Raw genomic sequence first — 26,962 nt, 5'->3', positions numbered from 1 at the left:
TTGGTTCTTTCTCAGCATATGCTCAGGTGGAACAGAGCAGGGCCCCATTTATTCGCATCATGTAGAATAATGATGATCACAGTTGGCACATAAATCTGTTTGCACTTGTCTTTTGTCTGAGGATGTGGAGTCATTCTCTATCAACCTCTGTTTTCACCAAGTTAATTGCTTTGACATACTTTATTTTGATTCAGCCTTCTTTAAATATGCTAATACATTCTTCCTCACAACTGGCACTGGGCTGACGGCGGTGGAGCGCGCTGAGCTGATTGCCTCCCCGCAGGTCTCAGAGGGGAGCAAACGAAGGCGGTGCAGCAGGGTGCTGAACTCTACCACTGAGGTGAGTGGATCACTGCCTGGCACCTTCTCTTTGTATGAGAAATTATTAGAAATAAATTTTGTAATTGCAATACATTTCCCACCTTACCAAGGCAGAGACAAACAGATCATGGTTTTGCTGGCTTTCAAAACTCCACAGCTGTGCCTATGCCATCTCATCCCACATATTCTGCCTTTGCTACAGACAAGTATCAGCCTGAAGGAAAATGTCTCGGTCTTGTTTTCTAGAGCCTGCCCAATGGCAGTAACTTCAGCCTGCTGCAGCGCTTGCCCAGCGAGAGGCGATGGGTGGGAGGCTAAACGCACAGGACAGCCCAACATGGTTCCCCAAGTTCCCTCGGGGTATTGATAAAGCCCCTGAATTCCCTCCCAGAGAGTTTTCCAAAGAGAATCAAGGTGAACAGGACTCCCAGAGATATAGGTACAGAGACCAGTTTTTCTTTCACTAAAATCAGTGAGAAAATTTCCATTGATGAAGTTTGGGCTGTGTTTCATAACTAAGAAAGTGTCCGTTATGCATCTTTGTCATTTCACAGGGAGGTCAGTTCACTGTCTTGCTCATCTGGCTTCTACTGCATTATTCTAAAATCAGCTTGGGCCTTATGTACAGGGGCATAAATGGTAGAATAGACTGTTGATTCTTCTTCTGGTTTTGGAGTTGTTTTCTCCAAGAGATGAACATATCCATTAAATCACCTTGTGATGAGAAGCTTTTGTTCCAATTTCATCAATATATAAAAAAAAGTCTCTATAAAAAAATCTGAAATCTCTAATGAATAAAGGGCTAGGGAAGGGGCAGGGCTTCAGGGCAATAAAAAGATCCTTAAACACTGCTGCTGTTCTTACAATAACACATTACCTCTTGCATTTGGTAGTGTTCGCATTCATTAGAATTATGCAATAAGCCACCTGTCTCATTGAAATCATTTATCCTTATTTAATGACAAAATTTGCTTGAAACAATTTTCTCAGACATTTTGCCCTTTATGAACTGACAAAATGTTGATAATTAATGTTTCATTTCTGATCCTGAAGGGCAACTAACATAATTATGCAGGGGTGCTCCTACTGATTCTTCATCCAGTTTGCACTCCAAGTATGCATTTTTCATCTTTGAATTGCAAATGTATTTATACTATACCCTCTATGTAGTTAGATAGCAGAACATGTCTCATAGAAATGAAGTGGCATTATTTATTTCTTAATTCTCTGGGACTATTTTACCAAGATTTTGACTAAAATGGAATGTATCCCTCTACAGAGGGAAAGTGCTTTGGGATTCAGGATTACAGGGTACCCAGTTTCAACCTTTATAGTGCTCAGTAACTTTAAGAATACTCTAAACTTCATGCATGATACACAGTACTTTGCAGTGAGAGTTTGATCCTGAATGTATGTTTTTAATCCTGTTTTATAAAGCACCTTTAACTTGAGACAGACATACACACACATTCTCACAAGTGGTTTCTCTGATGAAAACATGCAATACAACTAAGGGATCAATTATGAAACAAAATTACATAGACTGAGTCCATAATCCCACAGGCTACCAGCAGCAGGAATGATGTGTGTAGTTCAAAGTGTCCTGCTTTCCAGGTCTAATGCATTTTTTTCTGTAAAATACCTTTAAAAATACAAAAATTAATGAGCAACAGTTCCAAATATGACACTTGAGCCTCATCTATAATATTTCATTTCCAACAACGATTGCTTGGCACTGGCTTGAATATAAGCACTGACTTACATTTTAAATGTTTATTTCCTGACTGGCACACACAGTTGGGCACAGAGATTTGGAAGTCATTAACCGTCTGATTTATGAATATCTTAGCAGAGAGAAACGTCTTTGCCAATACACACGAACAGAAGTGAAGCAATAAGATCTTGATTATTGCCCATAATAACCAATGCGTTTTTTGCCAGGTAGCCCTGATAGTATCCAGTAGCCAGACTCCTTCTGCCCAGGCCCTTTGGCTTTGATCAGGCTGGGGTGGTAATATTTGCTGTAATTCTCATTTGTCTACGTATTGTAGGATAAGTTTGGCCTTGTAGGATAGGTTGGCTCAGGAGAACAGCAGGTATTAGGCTCAGAACCATGGGCCAAATTAGGGAGTAAATTTGCTGCACTTTTTAGTGAGAAGCCTTGGAGACATGTAGCCCATGGCTAGACAGAAGAGAGGAGGAAGGGCAAAATTCATGCAATAGTGATAGGGAGATGATGGAGGTGAGGGCTGATCAGTGGCCCATTGACTGATTTTATTTTGGTCACCAGACAGGAACATATCTCCCCATGGAGATCTGCACTACAGAGCTCCGTGGACTTGGAAGACCAAAATGAAGTAGTGCCTGAAAGAAGTTGCTGTAAGTGTTACAAGTCCTTCACTTATTGACCAATATTTTAGCAGGAATGCACTCAGCAGCACTGAAATCCTTCCAGTTCTCCCTTTTCCTTCTTTCTCCATCTCAGCAGCTGCCTGGAGCACCCAGCTGTGGGAGGAGGAATTAGAAAGATGAGACAATGTGTAGATATTAGAAACTGGATTAGTCTCACTCTGTAAGTCATTCTCCTGGCTTTCTGTGAAGTAAAACAAAACCGAAACACACCCTTCCTTTGTGACCCACAGGTTGTGCAGGAATGACCTGGTGGAGATTATAGTGGTAGATTCTGTATTTAAGAAATATTTTTCAGAAGGAGAAGGATCAGGGCCTGGTACATATAAAAGCAGATATGCAAAGAAAATTCAAAAAATGGTATGTACATATTGCAGAGATGTTAATTCTTAGTTTCTAAAGCCAGCCAAAAACACTAGTGATCTGTAGAAACACCAAGCTGTTTAACAGAATTTTAGACTATCTGACTGCCACTGAGGCAGGTGAGTTTTGCTATTGACTTGAGGAAAACAGGCTCTGTCCTTTTCAGAAAGGATACTGATTTTCAGCGTGCAAGGAGGGTACTTTTTTCTTGGTTTCACAGATGAGACAACAGCTGCTTTTCCTCTTGAACTACCATATAGATATGTTAACATTAATAATTATGAACAAGCAAAGATAATAATGTAGAACTGGCCTCATGCTTTGAATCAGTTGTCTTTGTGGATGATTAGAATATTTTGGTGAGTATTTTCTAAAAAAATATGCTCAGAAAAATAATGTCTACTACAGTGGGGTTCCTCATGATTGTTTTATTGTCCATATTTTAATTTCTTGGTCATTCTCTCTTTCTTTTCAAAATTATTATACAGATTTTTTTTTTAATGGAGACATGGGAAGAATATTAATTACCTTCTCTCCCTTTTTAAAGCCTGTTTTCAGACCTTCATAAAGCCAGCAGACTTGTTGCTTCTATAAAAAGAAATTTAATTGTGTATATCCTTGAGTTAGCTTCTTTCCCACTTATCTTAGCAGATCCCCTGAAAAAGCTTAATCTGTTTTGTCTCTCTTACCACCTGTAATAGATATAATTAACAATTTGGGGAATTTACAGTAACACAAGGGCATCACTGTGAAAGGACAGCAGTGGAAGCAAGGTTTTATAACTTTGATTTGTGCCTTTGAAACCTCCATTATTTTTTTAATCAGAGTGGGAACACGAAGAGACTGAGGAACAATATCACAAGAGCATGATAGGCAGGGCCATAGCACATTATTGGCTGCTTGGAGAGGTGTTACAGTAATGGAAAATTTTTAGGCCAAGCACTGAAGTGGTTTTGTGGATGTTTGTGGGACATTATGGGAGAATACCCAAAGCCATTTGTTTGAAAATTTAACTACCAAATGACAGAAACTCCTATAACTGATGTAGGTTTGGATTTAACTGGGGGGTAGACTTCAGCCCCTTGTCAGTCCCAGCTCGTGAACTCTTCACCTCTTGCTGAAAACTCATGAATTCCTAGCATTTCTCTGTAATTTCTGTAGTTTCTGACTTGACAGCCCCAAGCACCATTGCACCTTCCCAACCACAGTTCTGGGAGCCTTCCCCATCCCGTGGGACAACACGAGTCATCCTTCAGTCTCATGAAGCAATACAGGAGGAAGAACAAGGACGATCAGCTGTCCCCCCACCAACTATCAGGACTGCGTCCACCTTTGACTGTCAGAGTCTGAACAAGTCAGCTTTTCTACAGTCACTTGGGACTAAGCATAAATGCACAGGAGTGCATTCAGTATTTCACAGGAACCAACATACTGTCAATCTATCTGTACTAGATATATATAGAGCTATTAAACCTCCAAGTTTTAAAAAGCTGATACAAAAATTCAAGAAGAAATTGGTATTTGCCTCCTTTTTGACTAATATCTAAAGGCATATGATTAATATGAACCCATCCTAAATACTTTTTAGGGACCAGAATGACAGACATCACAGTGTGCTAGCTGTGCATGCTTTGCTGTGCAAGACAAATGCATTTCTCTGTTGCTACTTGACTGATTTTTTAACATTGCAACAGACATCTTTCAAATTATTACATTATAACATTAAACATTTTCTGGCTAGAGATGTCAAGGACAGCAAGAAGGGCTTCTTCAAATACATCAGCAGTAAGAGGAATACTAGGGAAAATGTGGGCCCTTTGCTGAATGGGGTGGGTGCCCTGGTGACGAAGGATGCAGAGAAGGCAGAGTTACTGAATGCCTTCTTTGCTTCAGTCTTTACTGCTCAGGCCAGCCCTCAGGAACCCCAGATCCTGGAGGCAAGAGAGAAAGTCTGGAGAGAGGAAGACTTTCCCTTGGTGGAGGAGGAGTGGGTTAGAGATCATTTAAGCAAACTTGACACCCACAAATCCATGGGCCCTGATGGGATGCACCCACGAGTGCTGAGGGAGCTGGCAGATGTTATTGCTAAGCCACTCTCCATCATCTTTGAAAGGTCATGGAGAACAGGAGAGGTGCCCGAGGACTGGAAGAAAGCCAATGTCACCCCAGTCTTCAAAAAGGGCAAGAAGGAGGACCCAGGGAACTACAGGCCAGTCAGCCTCACCTCCATCCCTGGAAAGGTGATGGAGCAGCTCATCCTGGAAGCCATCTCCACGCATGTGGAGGAAAAGAAGGTGATCAGGAGTAGTCAGCATGGCTTCACCAAGGGGAAATCATGCCTAACCAATCTGATAGCCTTCTATGATGGAATGACTGGCTGGGTAGATGAGGGGAGAGCAGTGGATGTTGTCTACCTAGACTTCAGCAAGGCTTTTGACACTGTCTCCCATAGCATCCTCATAGACAAGCTCAGGAAGTGTGGGTTAGATGAGTGGACAGTGAGGTGGATTGAGAACTGGCTGAATGGCAGAGCTCAGAGAGTTGTGATCAGTGGCACAGAGTCTAGTTGGAGGCCTGTAGCTAGCGGTGTCCCCCAGGGGTCAGTCCTGGGTCCAGTCTTGTTCAACTTCTTCATCAATGACCTGGATAAAGGCACAGAGTGCACCCTCAGCAAGTTTGCTGATGATACAAAACTGGGAGGAGTGGCTGATACACCAGAGGGCTGTGCTGCCATTCAGAGAGACCTGGACAGGCTGGAGAGGTGGGTGGAGAGGAACCTCATGAAGTTCAACAAAGGGAAGTGCAGGGTCCTGCACCTGGGGAGGAATAACCCCAGTCACCAGTACAGGTTGGGGGTTGACCTGCTGGAAAGCAGCTCTGCGGAGAAGGACCTGGGAGTGCTGGTGGACACCAAGTTAAGCATGAGGCAGCAATGTGCCCTTGTGGCCAAGAAGGCCAATGGTATCCTGGGGTGCATCAGGAAGAGTGTTGCCAGCAGCTCGAGGGAGGTGATTCTCCCCCTCTACTCAGCCCTGGTGAGGCCCCATCTGGAGTACTGCGTCCAGTTCTGGGCTCCCCAGTACAAGAGGGATGTGGCACTACTGGAGCAAGTCCAGCGAAGGGCCACAAAGATGATTAGGGGACTGGAGCATCTCTCTTATGAGGAAAGGCTGAGAGAGCTTGGCCTGTTTAGCTTGGAGAAGAGAAGGCTGAGAGGAGATCTTATCAACGTGTACAAGTATCTGAAGGGAGGGTGTCGAGAGGATGGGACCAGACTCTTTTCAGTGGTGCCGAGCGACAGGACGCGAGGCAATGGGCACAAACTGAAACACAGACACTTCCATCTGAACATGAGGAAATACTTTTTCACTGTGAGGGTGACAGAGCACTGGAACAGGTTGCCCCGAGAGGTTGTGGAGTCTCCTTCGCTGGAGATATTCAAAACGCGCCTGGATGCAATCCTGTGCAATGTGCTCTAGGTGACCCTGCTTGAGCAGGGGGGTGGGACTGGATGATCTCCAGAGGTCCCTTCCAACCTCAGCGATTCTGTGATTCTGTGATTAACAGCTAGACTCTGTTCTAGAATGAAGCCCTTTTGTTCACTAATGAAATCAGGCCTTAAAGTTGACACAAGCAGTTCCAAGTGGATTAGATAAAGTACCCATAACCAGAGGATCACTCTTGTATAAAGGCCTTTTCTTCATACTTTGCTCACCAAAAAGCAAAGAAGCCATAGCTAGAGGACCACTATCCATGTTATTCCAGTCCATGGCTGGTTTCTTTTTAGCCCTTCAACTTCTGCAAGCTGACATGAACTATCTCCATGCAGAACAGCACTTCTAAAACAAACTGGTTTTGAACCAAAAAGGATGCAGAAAGATGTGAGACATCCACCTTGTCATGCTGCCAAGAAATGCAAATGCAAAATGTTAAATAGCACATATTTTCAGTGTTTGAACCACTCTCACTGCTCAGCTGTGGAACATGTAAATACATACAAGCATCTCTTTCTGGATGATAAGTTTAGAAAGGTTTTTAAGATAAACTAACCCAAATACAGTGAAATAAGCTTTCCAAATATATCAGCCAAAGATGTCTGTGAAACAGGGAACAGTGCAGTCCTTCTGGTGTTGGAACACACCAGAGCAATCTCAGGACTGGTCTAATTTACATGGATAAAATCCCACCAGTGTGCACCTTCACTGGAGTGCACTGCCACCTCACGGCACCATGAGGTCCAGGAGGACAGGAGAGGAAAGGAAGCTGGCTGTGATGGCTTTATGCTACTACTGAGTCTCATCTGCTGGGAATCTCTAACTTGGTCTTTCAGTGCTGGCCTGCAACGGGGCTCCTTTCGCCTAATCTCCACTTCAGATTCAGGAACAGTTGAAAAGCTGAGTCTTTGCAACAGGTACAGCAGCTCACTTCCAATACTGAGTCACCATTCAAATGAAAACAATGAGCAAATTTCATGACATTTAGTGAGCAAACAAACCCCACAATACTGTAGTTTTATTCTCAGCTTAAATGGCATCAAAACTCTTCCTTTGCAGCTTTCTGGCACTTCTGTCTGCTTGTGCTGACTGAAACTGGGGCATTCACCTTGAATTCTGAATTTAGTTCCAGACCTCATAGAAACGGAAAGAGGAAGAAAAAGAACAGCAGAAATGTATCTGAGAAGTGGGATGTTCAAAAGGATGATGAAAAGTGATTTGTTTCCTCGTGGCTATTTCCCAGGCTTGAAACGCAGTTACTTAATCAGGGCGTTATGAGTCCCTGCCGATGGCAAGACAGATGATTCTAAATGAAGCTGTGCACTGGGTAATGAGGACTGACCAAAATGCTCGAGTGCTCTGGTTCAGAGCAGACTCCCCAAGCCTGTATTGTAAAGATCATTTACTGAGAAGGCTGTAACCACTTTATTATTACAGTCTGTCCATTTACAAGCCTGACTGCCTTTTACATGCATGCACTAGAAAATGCATGAGTTATGGTAAGCAGCCATTTTTATCATGTTCTCCACTCCTTGAAAATTCTCTCCCGTACTTGAAGAAAAAGGCTTCAGCGTCTTGTTAACGGGTCATCTTAAAACAATCTGCTTCATATTTTGCACGTGAACCCATTGGAGATCATTGCACCCTCACGTTGTAAGCCTTCAGATCCTCAGCTAATATGAATCAGCATAACTTTATAGATGATCTGGCTGACAGAAGCCATCATACAATATAAATTTCCGTAGTATACTTCATTGCCATGAAGTAACTCATCTTTGTTACGACCAATAATCAGCAAGTTTTTTGTACCACAGATCTAGATGTTAGCACAGAGTCCTCTTTCCATTTAAGGAATTAAATAGACACTACCTAACTTCCAGGACATTATTTCTGTAATGGACATAATCAGGATGCGCATTCCCTTGTGATGTGACTAGTTACACTACAGTCACATATACAGGCATTGGCCAGGGAATGGCACTCTGTTGCGCTGAGTGTTGTACAAATACATAACAAGCTCCACCACCAAAGAGATCCTGATTTAAGCTATGATAAGACACAATTAACAGTCAAAAGACAGTAAAAAAGGCAAATACATATGCAGCAATGGGCACCTGCTTTTGTTAATACTAATACTTAGCATTTCATATTTAAAACAATGGCTAATTGATGACATTAGTAAAAAAGAGAATTACGCTTTTTCAGCTTCTTCCCAGAGTTTCTGGAGACTATTGTCATTGTGCCATGCAATTTAGGACCTATGTTGTATGGGAGCATTTAAAGCAAATAGTAAGATCTATTATTTTTAATCAACGCAAAAGCCCAATTAAAAGTCAGTATTAGTATTAAAATAGGAAAGAGACGCAGGGATCATCTAAAACAACTGCTGTAAATAGCACTTCTACAGGCTTCAACTTTCCTGAATTACTATAAGCAAACAGATCAATTATTCAAGCAGCAAAGTCTTATTATAGTAGCTTTTCAAGGTGACCAAAGAATAGACTGTGGTCTCAAGACTACTTCCTACTCTATATCTAAATTGTTAAACACAGGCACAAATATTATCACTAAATTAAATCTAGTGCATAGAAGGGCAATTCAGCTGCAGAGCCCAGGTGCACAAGCCTGGACACCTCGGCTCTAGTCCTGCCAGTAGCCCCTTCTGGTACCTGGTCAAGTTGCAATTTGGGTGGAAACTCAAGGCTGAGCACACATTTTTGAGATGATCAATTCTCCTTCTGTCTCATTGTTCCCTTCTGCCAAGCAATGATCTTTCATCCAAACCTTGCAAGACATACAACCCTTCTGTCACTGCCAGGTACCCGTTGTTATTATTACAAGTGCTGCACTGCACTCAGCTTGTGAGCTGACTCTGCAACAAAACCAGACTTATTTATGAGAATGAGAAGAACACAAGGCTGCCAGGGAACCTGCAAAACTGTTGCATGTGGCTGAGCCAACCAAGTCAGTCAACAGCATTTTCAGTCTTCAGTTCCATTTTAGAAAGTGAGTAGTTATTCAGTCCTGAACCCAAGCCAGGCACTGCAACAAAACCAACACTGCTGCTGAAACATCAGAGTGGGAGACTTACACCTCTCTGTCACCAGCATATGGTATATGATAACATATGCATGAAAAACTGGAGCCAGGGGTAAAGCACGATTTCAGAACACAGCCAGAGGAACACAGCAGTATCGGAAAAGTCTGAACATAGCAGGAGCACTGGCTAAAATCTGCTGCCAGGATGCTGCAAAGCCTCGGGATATCACAAGGCATCCATGCGAGACCTCACAATGCACCTCAAAAGAAGGATGGAGATTCAGGAATATGAGCAACCCCAGTACCAGCCTCGATTGGGATGTCATTATACCTATGACACAAAGCTTTTCTTCTTGGGGCCTGATCAAACTCTTGCAGAAACTTAGAACATATTTTTCTTTGTATCAGTACAGAGCTTTTTGTGACTGTCTCTTCAAGGTTTCTTGAAAAACCTTGGAAAAAAGCCTTTCTGGTTACCCCGAAAATGAGAACTGGTTTATGGGCTTATCAGATCGTAGGGAAGATAGTTCTGCCAATGAAAGAAAAATAACTGATACCGTAGAGGAGACAGGGTCCCACAGATAACTTGAACTGACAGCTACTGATCTTTTTAACTGCTCTTTCCATCAGCACTTTGGAAAGGATGTGTCAATTGTTACTTTCTGGCAAATCACGATTTCAAGAAAGCAAGCGCCTGCACCCACAGAGCTTTTGTGGAGCTAACAAATGCAGCCCAGCCATTGCGGGAGCCAACGGCGGGCAGCGCTCCCGCACCCGCTGCCTGCAGGGCGAGCGGGACACCACGCCTGCCGGCTGAGCCCTCCAACGCGGGGCGCGGGAAAGGCTGCCGGTATCCATGCAAAGCCCGGGGCTAACGGCACCCTGCCGACAGCAGCGGGGAGCGGGTGCCCCGCATCCTCCCGCGGCTCGCCGGAGCCGCCGCGAGCACGGGGAACCCCGCAGGGCCCGGCGCCCCGGCCCTTGCCGGAGCGGACCCGGCTCTCCCGCCGGCCGCGGAGGGCGAAGCGGTCACCGGATCGCCGCTCCCCGCCGCCCCGCGTACTCACTTCTGCCCAGCCGCTCCGCCGGCCACGCCGTCTCCTCCACCGCCCCGTAGCGCCTCATCGGCTTCTCCGCCTCCGCGCTGGCGGAGAGGGAGCGCCGCAGCTCCATGGCCGGGCCGCGCCGGAGCCGCAGCTCGCTCACTCCATGCCGCCGCGAGCGCAGCGCTGCGGCCGGCCCGGGGGGCGCCGAGCTGCCGCCCCTCGCGCGGAGCCGCAGCCGGAGCCGGAGCCGGAGCCCGCGCAGGGGCGGGGCGCGGGGCGCGGGGCGGCGCGGAGGGGGCGGCGCGCACATGCTCAGTGCGCGGCAGCGGGCGCGGGGCAGGCGGGGGCGCGGGGCAAGCGGGGGTCCGCGGCGGCGGCGGCGGCGGCGGGGCACTTCCCGGCGCGCTCGGCGGACCTGCGGCTCCGCGCGTGCCTCAGCGCCCCGCGCCCGGCACACGCAGCCCCGCGCTGCTTCCCCTTTCCAGCGGGGCAGCCCCGTGATGACCAGCCCTCATCGCTTCCTGCTGCTTTGATGGCTAAACTCGCCTGCAAAGGGTCCCCGTGGTGCTGCCGTGCAGGTCCGAACTCCTGCCTAGCTGTTTTCGTCTTTGCCCTTTCCTTCCCCCGGGATACTTGCTCCCATTGAATACGTGCAGCAGCTCAGGCCAGCAAGAGTTTATAGGTACGCTCACTGCCACGGCACCGAGGACAGGCTCGTCCCTCTGTGGCTAGTGCAGCACGGGGCACATCTGTCCTGAGCAGCTCGGGACTCCCAGTAAGCTCCACAGGCAGCCTTGGCTGTTGCAGTGAAACACATCTCTGGGTGCAGCTCATGGAGCCTTTGTCTTTCCCAGCGTGCCTGCACAGAATGGCGTAACACCCATTCTGGCTTCATGTTAGCAAAAGCCAGAGGACAGCACCCAAACAAATGATGTGATTTTGTATTTCTCATAACCATATGTATTTTTCATAAATATGCAGCTTCACTGTTTATGCAGCCTCCTGGGATTGGAAGAGAAGGAAGTGACTATGCAGGAAGCACAAGTGTGGTGCTAATTATCATTGATATTATTAATCTTTTCATTTGTGGTAGGGGAGGTTTTATTTGTATAAAATCACTGCAGAGCATTTTACAGTTGCAGAGTACCTTTACTTGTGAAATCCCATTGCACTTTGTTGTAAATACTATCCTTACTTCTGATGTAGAGAAGATGAAGCAGGAGCTGGGCAGGTTGCCTAGTGCCCCACAGCAAGTCAGTGTTTTAGACATTGAACTCCCTGTCTGGTTCATAAAGAGTGATGGGGTACTGGTAACGCTGAATGCATACTGTGTGTCTGAAAGCTTGGCTGTTTTTCCCATACCTTTGCCTATAAACTTTATCTTGCTCTTCAACCATCAACACTATGAAAGCACTACCACTATTTTCAGTGTTATACTTACTAAATGGACTGACACGCATTGCCATTATTTTCATAGCAGTTTTGTTTTGCTCTGCAGGCAGCCTGCTTTACATTTTGGGAGAGAGATGACCTGCACATCAATTTCAAAACCGTAACTCTGAAAATGGCTCTCCGTGTTATCTTTTCTTTTTTCTGAGAATCGGAATTAACTACCAAATTAAAATGACTTGGGCATTATTTTAGAAGGTCTTCAGGGCACTGTGATTTTTTCCCTGTCAGCTGGGCTCCCCAGGGATTTGCTGTGATTTGAGTATCCAGCGTCCTGGAAGAGCTCATGCTGACTCCGTCTTTGCTGCTTTTGACCTTTAGAGATGGAGCCCAAACAGAGCTGTGAGTCAAGCAGAAAAGCTGGTGGCAGTACTGTGCACAGCTGATTTTGGGTGACAGCGCAGCTGCCTGCCGGGGTGGGCTGGACTGACTCACAGTAGAAGCGAGGAACACAAGTGTGGGAGGAAGACAAGAGCCCATCTGGGATCTGGATGAGAGTTGGACTAAGGGAAACAGGCTGATCAGGGAGAAGGGCCAATTTTTGGTGGATCTGGGGCCTATTTAGCTTCAATCCATCCCTTCAAGTACTTTGAATAATTATAACCAAAGTGCTTTGTTTAGGAGATGGTGGAAGGAGCCTAGAAATGATCACATATTTTAAGCCCTGTGTTGGTTAGTATGGAAGAAAAACACCCACTCATTAAAAACTGTGATACACAGGGTTTACTTATGTAAAGTGAAGAATGTATAAGATGATTTATTGTAACTAGAAAGTTTTCACCTGCCCATTTTGAAGAAGTCATAAAACCCATTAAGGGCCCAGCTCTGAAGACAGTTGAACATATGAGCAGGTATGTGGGAGCAGTCCCACTGAGTTCGTTTGCACAGAAGTTTTTGCAGGACTGGGGCGTAGTATGTACCAATTATGTTGTTAATGTGCTAAGGCTAACATATCTGCTGTTGTGATGTGAGAGCATTTTCACAGCTGCACTTGCAAGCAGAATTAAATTTCTCCCCAATTGATGATGCCCTTCAGTGCACCTCAGCAATATAAATGCATTCTTCTACTGAGAAGGGTTGGTTTTCTTCTACTGAAAGCACTGGGAAGGAAGAGAATATAAAAACTCAAGTCTCTTCTCCCTGCTCAGAAGATAATGCCTGGTAGAAACACAGAGCACTGTGTTTCTGCACTTTGCTTTTTCAGTCAGCTCCCCTGACTGCTTTAGTTCCCTTAGTTCCTTACCTATTTCTCAATTAAGTCTTGCCATCAAGAGCTATAGCTGGTCAACTGCAGGTGGCACATCTCCTCTCCTATCTATTGCTCTTTTGGCCTCTGTTATACATCAGTGATCTCCCATGACAGACATGACACTATATATGTCGGGCATGCCTTACTTGGGCAGAATTTCTAATGGCAGCATGGCTTGTAAATCAGCTGAGGGGAAATGGTCTTTGCTTCCATGTAGCTTATCAAGCATCTGAGACTTCTAGCTTGATGTTCACACAACTGTCCTGCCTTTGTGGGCACATCTGGTACAAGAGGGTTCTCAAAAGCGGCTTCATGGGTCTGGGGTGGGCTGCAGTGAAGGTAAGAGTCAGGGCCATTGCTCCTTGTCAGACAGTACAGGCATTCTAACCTCAAAATAACAGAAAGTGTTACAATTCTGCCCAAAGTTTTCATTAATTTATAATAAAAACCTGCAAGTCAGCTGATGAAATAAAATGAAATGAAGTGTATTATGCATAGTTACTCCATTTGGTCTGCATAAATTCCTAGACCCATATCTTACGGGGACAGAAGGGGTGCTTGTGCGCTTATGTGCTCACGTAATTTGACTGCCGGTATAGCACAGGTTGTGAGACTCCGATGAATCTCTCCTACAACATTTTTCTAAATACAAGTCTTGATTCAGAACATTTATACCTCAGAGGATTTATCACATTTCCTTGGTATTTGATGTCAAAGTTGATCTTACTTCCCTGTGAAAATATTGTTCCTCCTCTTGAGTCTTCAGCCTTCAACTCTGAGGCTTCTCTGCAGTCCCAGATCTCCACAATTTCCCCAGCTATTGCTGGCACCCTGTGCAACCCCCCAAGCTGTTCCAGCAACACACAGGAGCCTTAGGGGCGGCAGCCTCCACCCATTCGCATTACTGTGCTGCAGCCTCTCTGTCACCTCAGGATCACACCTACCAAGTGCCATATGCCAGAAATGCCCTGGTGCAGGCGAAAGGCTGTGATGGAGTGTTACAGGCGAACGTGTACCTGTTGGAAACCCGATAGGCAGGCAGATTTTAGAAGGCACACACTTAACTTTGTGATGCTCCATGCGTGGTATGAGCTGATGCAGCTGAGGGGCTGTGGGCTGCAGACCTATGTGAGCCCTTAACGTGAAAGTGGTATTGTACGACACCAGCCGCGTAAAATCATCTCTGCAAGAATGGGTATTATCTGTGCTTGAAATTCAGCAAACTCACGACTTTTTCAGGGACTCAGCTTTGTCCTATGACACAGATATAAATGACAGCATCATAACCTAGTCCAAGGGTTGTCTAAAACTGCTGTAGCCAAAATTGCCACTCCGTGTTGGTATGGCACATGGAGAAGGTGAGCACCAGGTGCAAGTGGGCAAAGCCTCACTCAGCACTGCGCTTCCCAACCAGCGAGGATCTGCGCGGCCCTCTGGCTGTGGCTGGAGCAGCTAATACGGGAGCAACACACTGTCCCGGCAGTTGTAGTGCTAAACCTACACCATCATATATCACCTTTTCCCAGATCGTTATGACCAGTCTATACAGACAGATTTACATGGAGGGGAAAAGGGTTCTCGTGTGTTAGTGTCCCCAGCCTGTGTCATAGCACAGAATGAGCTTGTCTGAGTAAATGGGACCTTGCTGTACCATGAATTCAAGTAATCGCAGTATGAAAATCAGGTTTGCGTCTTTCTAAATGTTTCTTACACATTTGTATTGTCATTCTCCCTAAATGATTGATGTTAGGCAAAAGTTAATCTTTTCAAACAGTCATAATTAAATATAATCCTAATTAGAGGGGAAAGGGATAGCTAAAAATTACAGGAGGATCCTTGAACCAGAAGCTACTTTCCTGCTGCATGTTTCCACCTTCAGTCTGTGCTAGCATGGAAGTGCTCTTGGAAGCCTTGGTCCTGCCAGTGAGCGCTTGGGTGAGGATCTGCTGGGGTGTGGGAAATCGGCTGTAGCACAACTTGTGCAGAATGAGGGCCTCGATTCATAAGCCAATGTGTCCCCTTACTATATTGTTTCCTTTTTTCTAAATCTTTCCTGGCTTATGTTTAGTGACTGACCCTTGTTTACTTATTTATTTATTTAGAATTACAGCTCCTCCAGACATTAGCCATTCCTTTAAAATATATTTTAGGCTAAAGTAACTTCATAAATAATTCATACTGGCTGCAGCTAAATAACTAGAATGTTGGTCCTTTTCCACTGCTATCCTGTCAGGGTAGAAAAGTACATCTATAGCTTAAAAGCAGTATTGCAGGCAAGCAAGGCATTCCAAAGAGCTTATTAAAAGGTGAATGAGGTGCCTTGAATTTAATTTTATGACTCTGAGGTAAGATGGTGATCCAACTATTTGAATGTTCATAAATACTTCTACCTAAATGTTTATTAGTGTCATTTCTGATTTTTAAAATTTTTAAATTAATGTGTCCATGTGAAATATTATATGAGTGTAGCGCTGGTTTTAACATGTCATTAGCTGTTTTATCAAGCATGCACACAGAAGAAAATTGACAATGTATTTAACTTCTTACTATTTCTCCATAGCTGAATTTCTAGTAGAGCTATGGAAACAAAGGACAAGCATTTAATGGCAAATGTTAGTGAACCGTGTGCCACTAATTATGTGCCAGATGTGACATGCTTCACTGTGTCTGGGCTGAACTATGCTAAAGTACGCTGTGTCCTTGAAATTGTTTTTCTAGGGAAAATTTGCTATTTTTTTAATCTCTGCATATTGCTGCTTATGATTTGACTTCTGTGTGTGATAAATGTTAACTGGCAGCACTGAAGCTACAGCATCTGACTGCCCTGCGATTTTTATTATTCCATATTTAGAAATCTGTCCAATTAAGTAGGCTCTGAGCTAGCAAATATTTAGGTAATTCTAAGTAGAAGGAGTATTTAATTGCTTTTCTACTTCAAATCAAAAAAAGTACTTAAGAAGTGGTCCCCAAACTTGTGGCTCAGGTGTTCAGTGTTGTCTGCAAAGCGCTCTCATTTGATTCTGGCTTTATGCTGCTAGGGTCCATGGCGAGAGGAAGCGCAGCGAGAGCTTGCCCTCCGCCTGGCGCTGCCCCGGGTGAGTACCTGCAGCCGGGGAGCAGGGGTGCCGGGCTGCGCCGAGCACAACAGAACCTGGCAAGCTGGAGCTCCCAAAACACAGTCCAGTTTGGATGAAGCTTGTTAAACTTTTGGCTAGTCCAAGATATGTTTCAAGTGAAGCTGAACTGATAAATGAACAGTCAATGGCCTATGCTTGGGTATGCCAAGTTTTTAAGTGCCTGCGTTTGAAAATTAGGTCTGTACCTATGCTGAGGCTATTTGCAAAAGTTCCTAGGAGATTAGAAATGGAGACTACAAAAGTTAGCCCAGCACCTTTCATTTACTCAGATTTGTCTCAGCAATTTTTTAGATAGACAGAAGACATAGTACAAAATTCCGGAGATGCAGTAGCAAAAATGACAGGGCACATATGTCTGGTAGAGAGAATGGAAACGGTTTTCACGGAGCAGTGACTGTAGTTGTGACCGTAATACAGGTTTCAGAAACTTCTGTCTCTAAACTCTTCCATCCCATTTTATTTTTTTCTTAATAAACTATTTCTACATTCACTGTCCTTTTAAGCTACAAATTTTACAGAAAAAAACTGTTACAGCATCTGTCAGATATGTTACTAATACCATGGGTAGGGAAGTCTTCCATGGAACAGGCTTATTTTCTGCATTCGGAGCCAACTTCAGGGCTATGACTGGACTGGCTGTTGTGGCGGTGAGTCATTACCGTGCCGGTGGCTTTGGTGTCAGTGATGGTGGCCACAGCCACACAGAACAGATGCTTGAGTTCAGCACGTTTAGATGGTGAGGTAAATGCGTCTGCACCCTCTTAGGAGACTTGCAAATACACAGGACAATAAACACTATTGAATTGTGTAGGTAACAGTAAGCAAAGCACCGTATAGGTGATTGCCATATAAAAGCAGGTGTAATTATTGCACACACATAATCATTCATTACTGTATTACGGCGATTATGAGCTAGGCATAATAGAGCATAGATTTTGCACAGAGCAAAATCCTTCAGTGTCCCTGGTTTACTGTGGCAGACCAGCTGCAGCTGACAACCTTGGTATATTTTGGATGTAAAAGTATGTGATGCATGAAATGGAAGTAGCTGAACAGCCTTAGTAGTTAATTAATGGTGGTTTTACTTCAAAGAGAGATATCTAACCTGCCTTTTGCAACCCCCCGTAAAGGGCCTTGGCCTGTAGCCCTGCTTCAGGCTTCCCCACTGAACTCTGCAGCAGTTTTGCTTTCAGCTGTGGCTGGGGGACTGGTTAGCGGAGCAGTGGTCAGCTGAGAATACTGCATGCAGGCAGACTTTGAAAGGGAGATTTCTCAATGCCAGAACAGAACAAGAAAAAGGAAAAGACTAGGGATGGAAATGGAGAACTCCAGTCAAAAGGCTTGTAGATTCCTTTCTGAATAGTGGTGCAATGAGAGGGAGGCTGCTTTTCTGACAAATCGCTCAAGCAGAAATGGAGTGAGGGTTTATTCTTACATAGGCACACACTTAGTGCACACCTTACTTATAGTATATACTGATTCCAGGCAAGTATGTTGTAACTTATTTTACCCGGCCACCAAATTATACCCTATAAAAGGACACATAATTCAGAACAAAGCTGACACTTCCTCCACAGATACAGGAGCTCATGTGGTGGAGAACTTTGTGTGCATTGTTTCTGAGTCCATATGGCCCAGGCACTGTATTTATCACAGCCATCTGAGTGCTTATGCATCTTACATTGATTGTAACTGCATAAAGTACAGTAACTAAATTGGGAACAGCAAATCCCCACTCTCCCTATATCCCTGATGACTGAACTATCTATTAGGCTACATATTCATGCTCCCTCTTGGACTCTGATTCAGTCTTGACTTCTATAATGTAAAATGGAGAAGAGAGTGACTGCATCTAGATACTGTATTTAAGGTTTTCTCTTGGCAGAGGGGAGCCTGTGCATAGGTGTCCCACGTTACATTCACTTACAAAGAGCATCATCTGAGTGTGAGCACAGACTCGGACCTGCTGTCCTTGTTCACCTGTGGTCTTACAGCCCCACTTCACAGCTGTCTTTCCTGGAATGCAGGACACGGAGAGGCCCATCCTTGTGTTTCTGAACTCTTGTGTACCTGCCATTACGGCAGAGCTGTCCTTGACAAGGTCTTTTCCAAACATGCTCCAGAATTCATTAGTCTTTTCTGGTGCTGAGACTTCTCTCAGCACAAACAGCTATAATTGTTACCAGTGTTTATGCAAGGGAATGATGCATTTTACCATACTCTTCACAATGAAGTTGTTGCTGTTTTTCTGTCTGGATGCAACCCTTTGGGCACTGCCACTTTAAATTAATAAACTGCAGAAAAAGGGAAAGCAGTGTTTGCTAAGGCAGATGCTGTTGAATAGCATATGCAACGATCATACAGATATGTAATCAGCATTCTTTGTTCTTGCTTAAAATGGATTACAGTAACTTTGATCACTGTGGACAGGCAATTAAATGTGAATTCTCAGACCAGTTATGAAATTAAGAGAGAACATATGGTCTTTGGCTGCCTAAGCACAGGAATACCAAGCAGAAGTAGAAAGAAATATTATCTATATGAGGTGTGTGTGAAACTATCACTGGGATTAATCTTTACAGGGTTACTGTCTACTTTTCCAAGTGGAGGTTGCATAGCAATAAAGAGTTCACAGAAGAGCTTCAAGAATGATTTAGCATGGGACTAACAGAGCTAAACCTATTTAGTTTATCTGAGGAATAAACAAAACTTGAACATTTACCAAAACATGCATACAGAAGGCTCTTCCTACTGTACCAACTCTTTAGTCAGAAGAGGCATAACAATATCCTGGTAGAATGCTAAAACTAGGTTGAATAAGATTAGATAAAAGGTGGTAATATTTAACAAAAAATACATAAATAACTATAATTTCTTAGGAATGTGGCAGATTCTCCATTATTTGAAGCCTTTGGAAACCTTTCTGAAAGCCATCATGAGATTCAGACATTATTGCCTTGATTCAGTAAGTACTAGAAAACACTCATTGCCCTGCATTATGCAAACTGAATGATCATTTTTGTCCCTGTTGGCCATGAAGACTATGAAACAGAATTTTTCAACTTGAAATCTTTCCATAAATCTTCCTCCTCATTCTAAATATACAAGAACTTATAGCAGGGAATGGAGCTGTTGTCTCTCTTCCAGTTGTGGAATACATTACTCACTTCAGCCTCAAACCTACTGAACAGTTTCCTTCCCAGGAATATCTCACACAAACTACAGTGAGTGCAGTCCTTCAAGACAGATTGCTAACCTCTGTTCTCTTTAATATTTTACTGAAACCTTTTACATATTTTTCCTTCCTGCATTCTCCAGTTCCTTCTGTGATTATACTAATCACCTAAACACCTAATAATCCCAAAGTTTTACCTCTTTTTAATAATAGAGCAATTAAGTCCAGTGGCAGTGGCCTTAAAAATGGAAGTTCTGTTCTGAATTTGTTCAGAAGCAGCAGATGACTTGAAGTACATCATTAACCTCTAAATGTAGTGAATAATCCCTGCTTACCTTTTACCCTGCCCATGGGTTAAGGCCTATGCTGTGGGAGGTACCTCTTTTTGACATGACATCAAATTGATCTCTTTGCGAGTTCTTTGCTGTTTGTGGTTCATGAGGATCCTATGGAACGTTGCACAAGAACGTGGATTTGTTTATATGCACACTAGTTGAAGACAGAGCGAGAGCAACATTTAGTGTTTATTAAGCCTTTTCAAAAACACAGTCAACTTGAACTTGATTGTTTTAGAGTATTCAAATCTCTCTTGCACATTTCACTGCACTGGCACTAGCAGTAGAGGCAGCAGCACTAGCAAAAAGCATTGGCACTTAGAGCAGAGATTCAGAAGGCAGAAGCTGCATAGATTTCAGATGTCGTACCCATATTTTTACTGTTGTGCTATACAGAGAAGTTACCCACCAAACATGGTACCAAACCACAGTCAGGCAGTTTCACCTTCACTGCAATATGAAACTGGTTATTTTATGCATTGTTACCGGTTGGTTGTTTCTGGTGTGAAAGAAACGGAGGCTTTCTGGTGAATTTTCCAAGCCTAGAAGTATGTGTTTCAGATACCAGTAAGCACAGGAGGTTCATTTACATCAAAGATTTGCAATAGAAAAATACATTTTTAAATTTCCATTTTATCAAATTCAGATTCTAAATCTCCATGGCTCTCCTGAAAAAAAAATGAAGCTGCAACTGTACCTGATATGAATTTGTTTTCTCGATCCATTTGCTCTTAGAGGTGTCCCATGAAATGGAAATGTCACTTGAATGCATGCCCAGTAGCTATTGGCAGAATGTTCCCTCCTTCCTGAGCACCTACTTGATGTCTAACTCTATTCGTATCATTCCGGTTATTGAAATCTGCAGTGTTCATCTGGCATTAAGATCAGTGCAATTCCGTTATATGGTCATAAAACACAATTTTCTATGACTGTTTTTGAAGCAGAGAGAAAAAAAAAGACATGAGGATGAGTCTCACCTAGCTCATGTTTTCTGATGAATATACTCATTACTGATTATTAAACTCCCATTGTAGAAGCAAGCACAAGTTTATATATGTGTCAAAATTAGTCTCCTAAGCCAAAGAAGTGTCAAAAAATAATAAAGTCTCCAACAACTAAGGAGTTAGGTGCTCAAACAGAATAAACTGAGAGAGGCAGGAAATCTTTAGGAGGTACATGAATTTATGCACACTGAGAATTTTTCCCAACACAGCTTCATTGTTTTGTGTTATGTAAGCCTGAAATTTTTGCAAGAACAATCAATATTGGCAATTACAAAAAAAGATTTTATATAGGAAAAGGGACCTGGGTTACTTAGATTTCAAGTACTTAGCAACTACTGAAGAGAAACAGAGGGAATGAAAGATTATGAAGAATCTAAAGTTTACTGAAATATAAGAACTCATGCTCCCATTACATGAAAGATTTGTACTTCAAATAATAGAAATAGGGAGGCAAATCCTGAAACCATAGCCAAGTAAACATGAAGACAATGCAGGGTTTAGCTCAGGTTCCCAAGCAAAGAGCTAGCATCAGAGAAGCCTACAGCAACAAAGCACAGCTTGTATAAGCTTTTAAACCTTTTAAAATAAAAGATGGATGCTCCATTAATTAAAAACTCCTGCTGAAGAAAAGCATCAGAATTATACAGATCATGAGGACAGACCTAAGTTCTTGATTCTCTTGGGGCTTAGGTTTTATTAACTATACCTATGCAGAAATATTTTTCTCCACCACTGAGTTGCAGCATAACATGGCATACTGCTTACAGCATGCAGCAAAACAACACTATATCACCCTCCTTGTAATGTCATTAGTTTCCAGTTCCTTTTTCCAAATGAATTCTATTAATCATTAAACTCTTAAAGCATAAGCAGAAATAAAAATAAAAGCTGTAAAAAAATCAAATACATCACTGATGCACCTCATCTGAAACTTTTAAGTATAATGCAAGACACCATGTGATAATGTAACTCTCACTGAACAGAACAGACTTTGAAACATAATTCTGATTCTAAAAATATTAACAGAAAAAAAATACTGAAATCCCCTTTTATCTTGAAGACTTTAAACATATACACACAATAACAATTCAACAGCTATAGCAGCCTGAAAACATCTATTCACTCATCTTTTTTTTCTTTTTAATAGACGGATAAATTGCAGTTAGTTCCTCTGTGGATTTCCAGTCCTACTGGGAAGGCCAGCTTCAAGACTGCCCAGTTCACACTGGGGAGTCCAAGCAGCAACGCCCACAGAACTACTCCCATAGGGACATCTAAAACAGACACCAAGCAGAGGATTCACTTGACCAAATATAATAATCTACAATGAAGCTATCTACATAGGAGCTAGTCCCCTGAGGGTGTGTTATAGATGGAGAGAAATGGGCACTTACAGTGCATCATTCACCTCACCCTACAGCAGCTATCTAAAACTGCCTATTTGCCTCTGGTAACAATAGAGGGAGCTGCAACTGAGTATCCACGTTGTAGATGTCCACACTACACATGTCTAAAGTCAACTAAAATGAATTCCACCTTAAGATTGTAGACAGGTGCCCTGTTCCAGGTCTGCCTGCGCCAGCTGAAGACGAACTAACTGCAGTGACTTGTCATCCGTGAGAGGCAACCTACCTCCTCCACCCGTCTGCCAGCAAAACAGGCTGCAGAAGCAGCCCCCCGCCACAATTTACCCTCTTCTCATCTGCTGCAGTCAAAGCCATATGGGCTACCACTCTTGACCTCTGCGTTATACTAAACAAGTTGATTTTACCTGGAGTGGATTGGGCAGTGCTTGCATGATCCCTTTCCCTGTCCCTGCCTGCAGGTTCCTGCAGTGACAAACAATTGCAAAAGAGAATATATTAAGTAGTACAGCTGCCTGCAAAAGGAATGCACTTTCACAGTCTAAGCAGGCTTTGGTTTACTGTTTAGACAACACTGAGGAATTCAGACTCTCCCCAAAGTGGTTTATTATTCATATAACAAAGAGGGTTGAGTCTTACCTTTCCAGTCATCATCAAGATGTGTTAAATCACATACTGTTTCAAGCATACAGCTTAGCAACCTCAAGGCATAAAATCCCATTCTAATAAACTAAGGACTCCTTTATTAGTCTGCTTTGAACTTACTGCAATTACAGAAATTTGCACAGTTCCTGTTCTAAGATACAATTAAACATTTAAAAAACAGTGATGAGTACACCTGCATCCAGACCTGATTCTCAGTTCGACAAAGCAGGCCTATAATTAATTTTCCTAGTTTCCTATGTGTAATTACTATATGCCAGTGTCTCTTATGAATAGGAATGTTTAAAAGATGCTTGAAGAAGAAATGTTGCTTATATATAGCTGGAAGAAGTTCCTTATATATAGCTGGACTGTTTTGAGATGGATTCTGGCATTCACATTACTGTCTTTCTCATGCTCTTTTTCTTCAAAATCTTAATTATGTCTTGAACTTAATGAAACAATGGAAAAGTGGCAAGACTTCCATGTGCTCATTAATACTTTGTCCCTTGAGGGACGCAGGAATAAGCAGCAGACAGATGACAGCAGCTCACGGCACAGGGTTTAGTTAGGTTCTGCTGCGTGAGCTGCTTATGACCAGTGCTTGCCCCAAGTGTGAATATGCAGCATCCATAATGAATCCCAAAGAATGCTGGCCAAAGTAAGTTATCTTCATTCTCCCCATTAAGGTAGAAGATGTACAAATACATTTCAGGTTTGTACATTCTACATAGTAATTTATTTTCTATATGGATTTTAGCACAGAATAAAGCAAGTTTGCTCCTATAGAGAAATGGCCCCTACTTTTAGAGTACTTTTTTCTCTGAGTACTACAGATGCAATGCCACTTTTTAGATCAGAAGTCCATTACATTTTGTTCTACAAAAGCAATTCCTGCACCGATAACAATTGTCAAGTACGACCACTGATGATTTAATGTTCTATTCCCCCTTTTCTAGCAATTACAAGTTGCTTGAAAATTAAATTACAGTTAATATTTCTCCCCAGTGAGGTTGGCTGACATGATGTGCAAATGCTTACACTGCCCTGTAACAGTCAGTCGTTCCCAGAGGAGATGGGCTGGCAGCATGAAAATAATTAAGTGCCAATAAACAATTGGCCTCTTTCATGAAAAATAAACAGGCACAAAGACAAACTGTTCCACTGCTTATACTAACCAACAAATGTTGGGACGACTGTTTGTTCTAAACACAGCAATGAGGCTGCAGTGCAGTTTTCCGGCTTTCATAAACTCAGTTTACCAATTTAGAATGGGTTCAGAACTAAAGTTCTTATTTCTCTGATGGTTCTTCATCTGCACTGACCTCCTCTCTTTGGAACCACACAAACGCTGACTTTGCTGTGCCATCTCCACTCTGTTGGGAAAAGCAAATGAAGGTAGCCCAGAGAAAGCCACAGAGCCCAGTGTAAGCTGTTCTCAGGTAAACAGGGACCAAAATGAAGTTTGACAGCTGCATTGGAAGGAGAGAGAGCTCGGTTAGTGCTCCAGGCATTGCTAGGTCTTAAGCCTACATACCCAAAAACTCCCCTGACTTCTCACTGGGGGAGGTATACTGTGAACGCACAGGATCAGGTTTTACAACAAAGAAACGCTCACCGAGTTACCCTGAAACTCACCTGCACAAAAGGCCAGTACATCAGCCCTGTCTGAAATGAAAATGAGTCACTGTTACTCTTTGGGACTTCAACCGCAAAGATTCATTTTTCTTACCACATTTAGCAAAGACTAAAACATACTTGAACAAAGTTAATAAAAGATGTTCAAATGTAGATTAAGCTGTTTAAGTTAGAGGTTGCAGCAATAAAGCACTACCACCTTCACAAGCTGCTATGCTAAGAGTATCTCAGAAATATTATTCTAACTCATTTTAAATACAAAACTCTAAGCACAGTAAGTTTCCGTAGTCACCTGACACCAGATACATAAGCACATTTACCAGATGGGTGAACAAATGTTTAACTATGGGAACATTTGTTTCAGCAATGAATGAAAAATACCAGTGAACACTATTTATTTCACACTTGCAATGCTCCTTCTAGTTACTCATGCATGTAAGGGTTTTTTTGCAAAAATCATCTGATAATTTACTCAAAGAACATAAGGTCAATAGAAGCCTTATGTTTTGATAGGATATAGTGGGCACTGTTTTTAGAATCATCCTCTATAGTAATAAAAATAATCCTTTTTACTCTTTTTATCCTGCCTATACAGTTACACCATGTGAAGAGAAATGCATATTGAATCATTGTTTCTCATTCTATTGTATTTTTCTGCTAATCTGTCTTTCTTCTCGGGTCTGGGAAATCTTTAAAATTCTTAATTGGCTTGGCTCTGGGATAGCACAGATATTTTTTTCTGGTGTATACTGAAATGTTAACTAAAACCAACTATTTATATCAAAGTCTTCTTAAAACAGGGGATTGTGTTTCTGTAAGTGAGAAAACTGTCAGTGAAAAGAACAGGCCAAAAATGATTCCTAAAAAAGATGTCTCTATAATGTTCTTAACAGGTGTTCATGTAAGTGTCGTCAGTGGCATTACTAACTAAACACTGGTGTGTGGGTACTTCTCAAGATAGAAGATAAATAATCTTAGGATATAATTATTGGTGCTGTATTGTAGGGCGCTCATTCTAACAGAGCCAGGTGCAAGTGTTATGTATGTATTTTGTACATTTTTGGAATGGCAGCATTTTACCCATCTGGCAGTGCTGACTGCTCTAGATTACCCTGACTTTAGATGACTGCTGGTACCTAAAGCTTCCTACACATAATCAAGTAATGAAGTGAGAGGAAGGGTGTTGGAGGAAGGAATCATACTTTACATATTTTATCCACTAATATGTATTTTGTGCTTAACTGGGAGATAAGGGAACTGCTTGCCTCACCTTATATGTATTCCAAAATTTCTTTCTACAGTCTGAAAAAATGTCCTCTTTCTTCTGAAGGATGCTCATACCTGGTGGCAAGATATTTAAGACAATCAGAAAACTGCAAAAATGAAAATGTCCATTTTTCCAGTGATAGCCCAAACTCTTCTCAAAATATATTACTTGGAAGGAAAAGCTGGTATGATTGCAAAGAGAAAATACCATTCTGACTACTTAATATTGTTAGATCACATCTCCTCATCTGTTGACTTAGTTCGAAGTATTGACACTATAGACCAACTGGAATATACTGTACATGTGGTGATCAAAACAGGTCATGTAATTCACCAGTGGCATGGTAGTGGAACAGATATGATGCGAGTACCTTTTCCATCCAAGAGATAGATAGGATGAGGCATTTTGCATGTTGTTGCATGGCCAGTGCAGGCCCCGATCCTCTAAGGAGTTTAGAAGCCCACGGCCCACTGAAGTCAGCGGAAAAGGGCAACTGATTTTTTTTAGAATTTGGGCCATAACCAGCATGCTATTTTTTACCATCACAAATATCTACACAAAATTCTAGAATTGACAAGTAGAACAGTTCCAAAACCTACTTGTTTAACACTCCACACACAGCATTTCAAAATTTTAACAAAACCTATTTGAGCCAAGTTCCACCTGATGCTAGGAAAACAGAGCCTCAGAACAAGCTCCCATCATTACAGCCAGGGCCGGACAAAGTCAAAAGCGCTATGACTTGAAGTTACATATTAGACATGCGCAAACGAGAAATAAAATGCAAATATCTACAAGTCAAAATAGTGAACCCTTTAAACAGTATGGCATGTGATGGGAATCTTAAGGTGCTGAATTAAGACTCTATGTCTTTCTAAAAGATGTAGCAGTTCTTCAGAGATCACCCACCTTAACTGGAAGAGAGGACCTATCTTAGCCAGAGGAGCTGGATGACATGGCTGTAACCAAGCACTCCAAAATCAGATCTACTTATCCGCTAATAAAGCAGGGGCCCAAAGTGGCTTAGTCC

The 26,962-nt window shown here is 42.7% G+C and overlaps 2 protein-coding genes and 1 long non-coding RNA gene across 13 annotated transcripts in view; 1 reads left to right on the top strand and 2 right to left on the bottom strand.

Annotated features, from left to right (window-relative positions):
* Positions 1-10,915, bottom strand: part of BMERB1 (bMERB domain containing 1) — a 56,775-nt gene extending 45,860 nt beyond the window's left edge. The window contains exon 1 of the mRNA XM_067306232.1: positions 10,694-10,915. Within this exon, the coding sequence (XP_067162333.1) occupies positions 10,694-10,799 (106 nt within the window). The 5' untranslated portion in view covers positions 10,800-10,915. The remainder of the gene's footprint in view (positions 1-10,693) is intronic.
* MPV17L (MPV17 mitochondrial inner membrane protein like) overlaps positions 1-26,962 on the bottom strand; it is a 35,547-nt gene that overhangs the window by 7,533 nt on the left and 1,052 nt on the right. Inside the window, exons 2-8 of one of the 11 annotated variants that reach the window (XR_010885806.1) lie at positions 25,936-26,006; positions 24,666-24,695; positions 24,353-24,499; positions 22,793-22,850; positions 20,715-22,295; positions 20,018-20,171; positions 16,778-17,276 (exon numbers count right to left, since the gene is read on the bottom strand). Coding sequence is in view for 6 of the 11 variants with exons in the window: in XM_067306225.1 (XP_067162326.1) it covers positions 22,162-22,295; positions 22,793-22,850; positions 24,353-24,499; positions 24,666-24,695; positions 25,936-26,006 (440 nt within the window). In the remaining 5 variants the exon portion in view is untranslated. The other 10 variants (XR_010885805.1, XR_010885808.1, XR_010885807.1 and 7 more) reach the window with 10 other exon arrangements.
* Positions 302-26,000, top strand: LOC106482586 (uncharacterized). The gene is made up of 3 exons (XR_001292187.2): positions 302-340; positions 2,612-2,700; positions 25,967-26,000. It is a non-coding gene; the product is annotated as an uncharacterized lncRNA (long non-coding RNA).

The sequence above is a fragment of the Apteryx mantelli genome, chromosome 16 (assembly GCF_036417845.1).
Source record: "Apteryx mantelli isolate bAptMan1 chromosome 16, bAptMan1.hap1, whole genome shotgun sequence".
Classification (NCBI taxonomy): domain Eukaryota; kingdom Metazoa; phylum Chordata; class Aves; order Apterygiformes; family Apterygidae; genus Apteryx; species Apteryx mantelli.
This window is presented reverse-complemented; position numbering and strand designations above follow the sequence as displayed.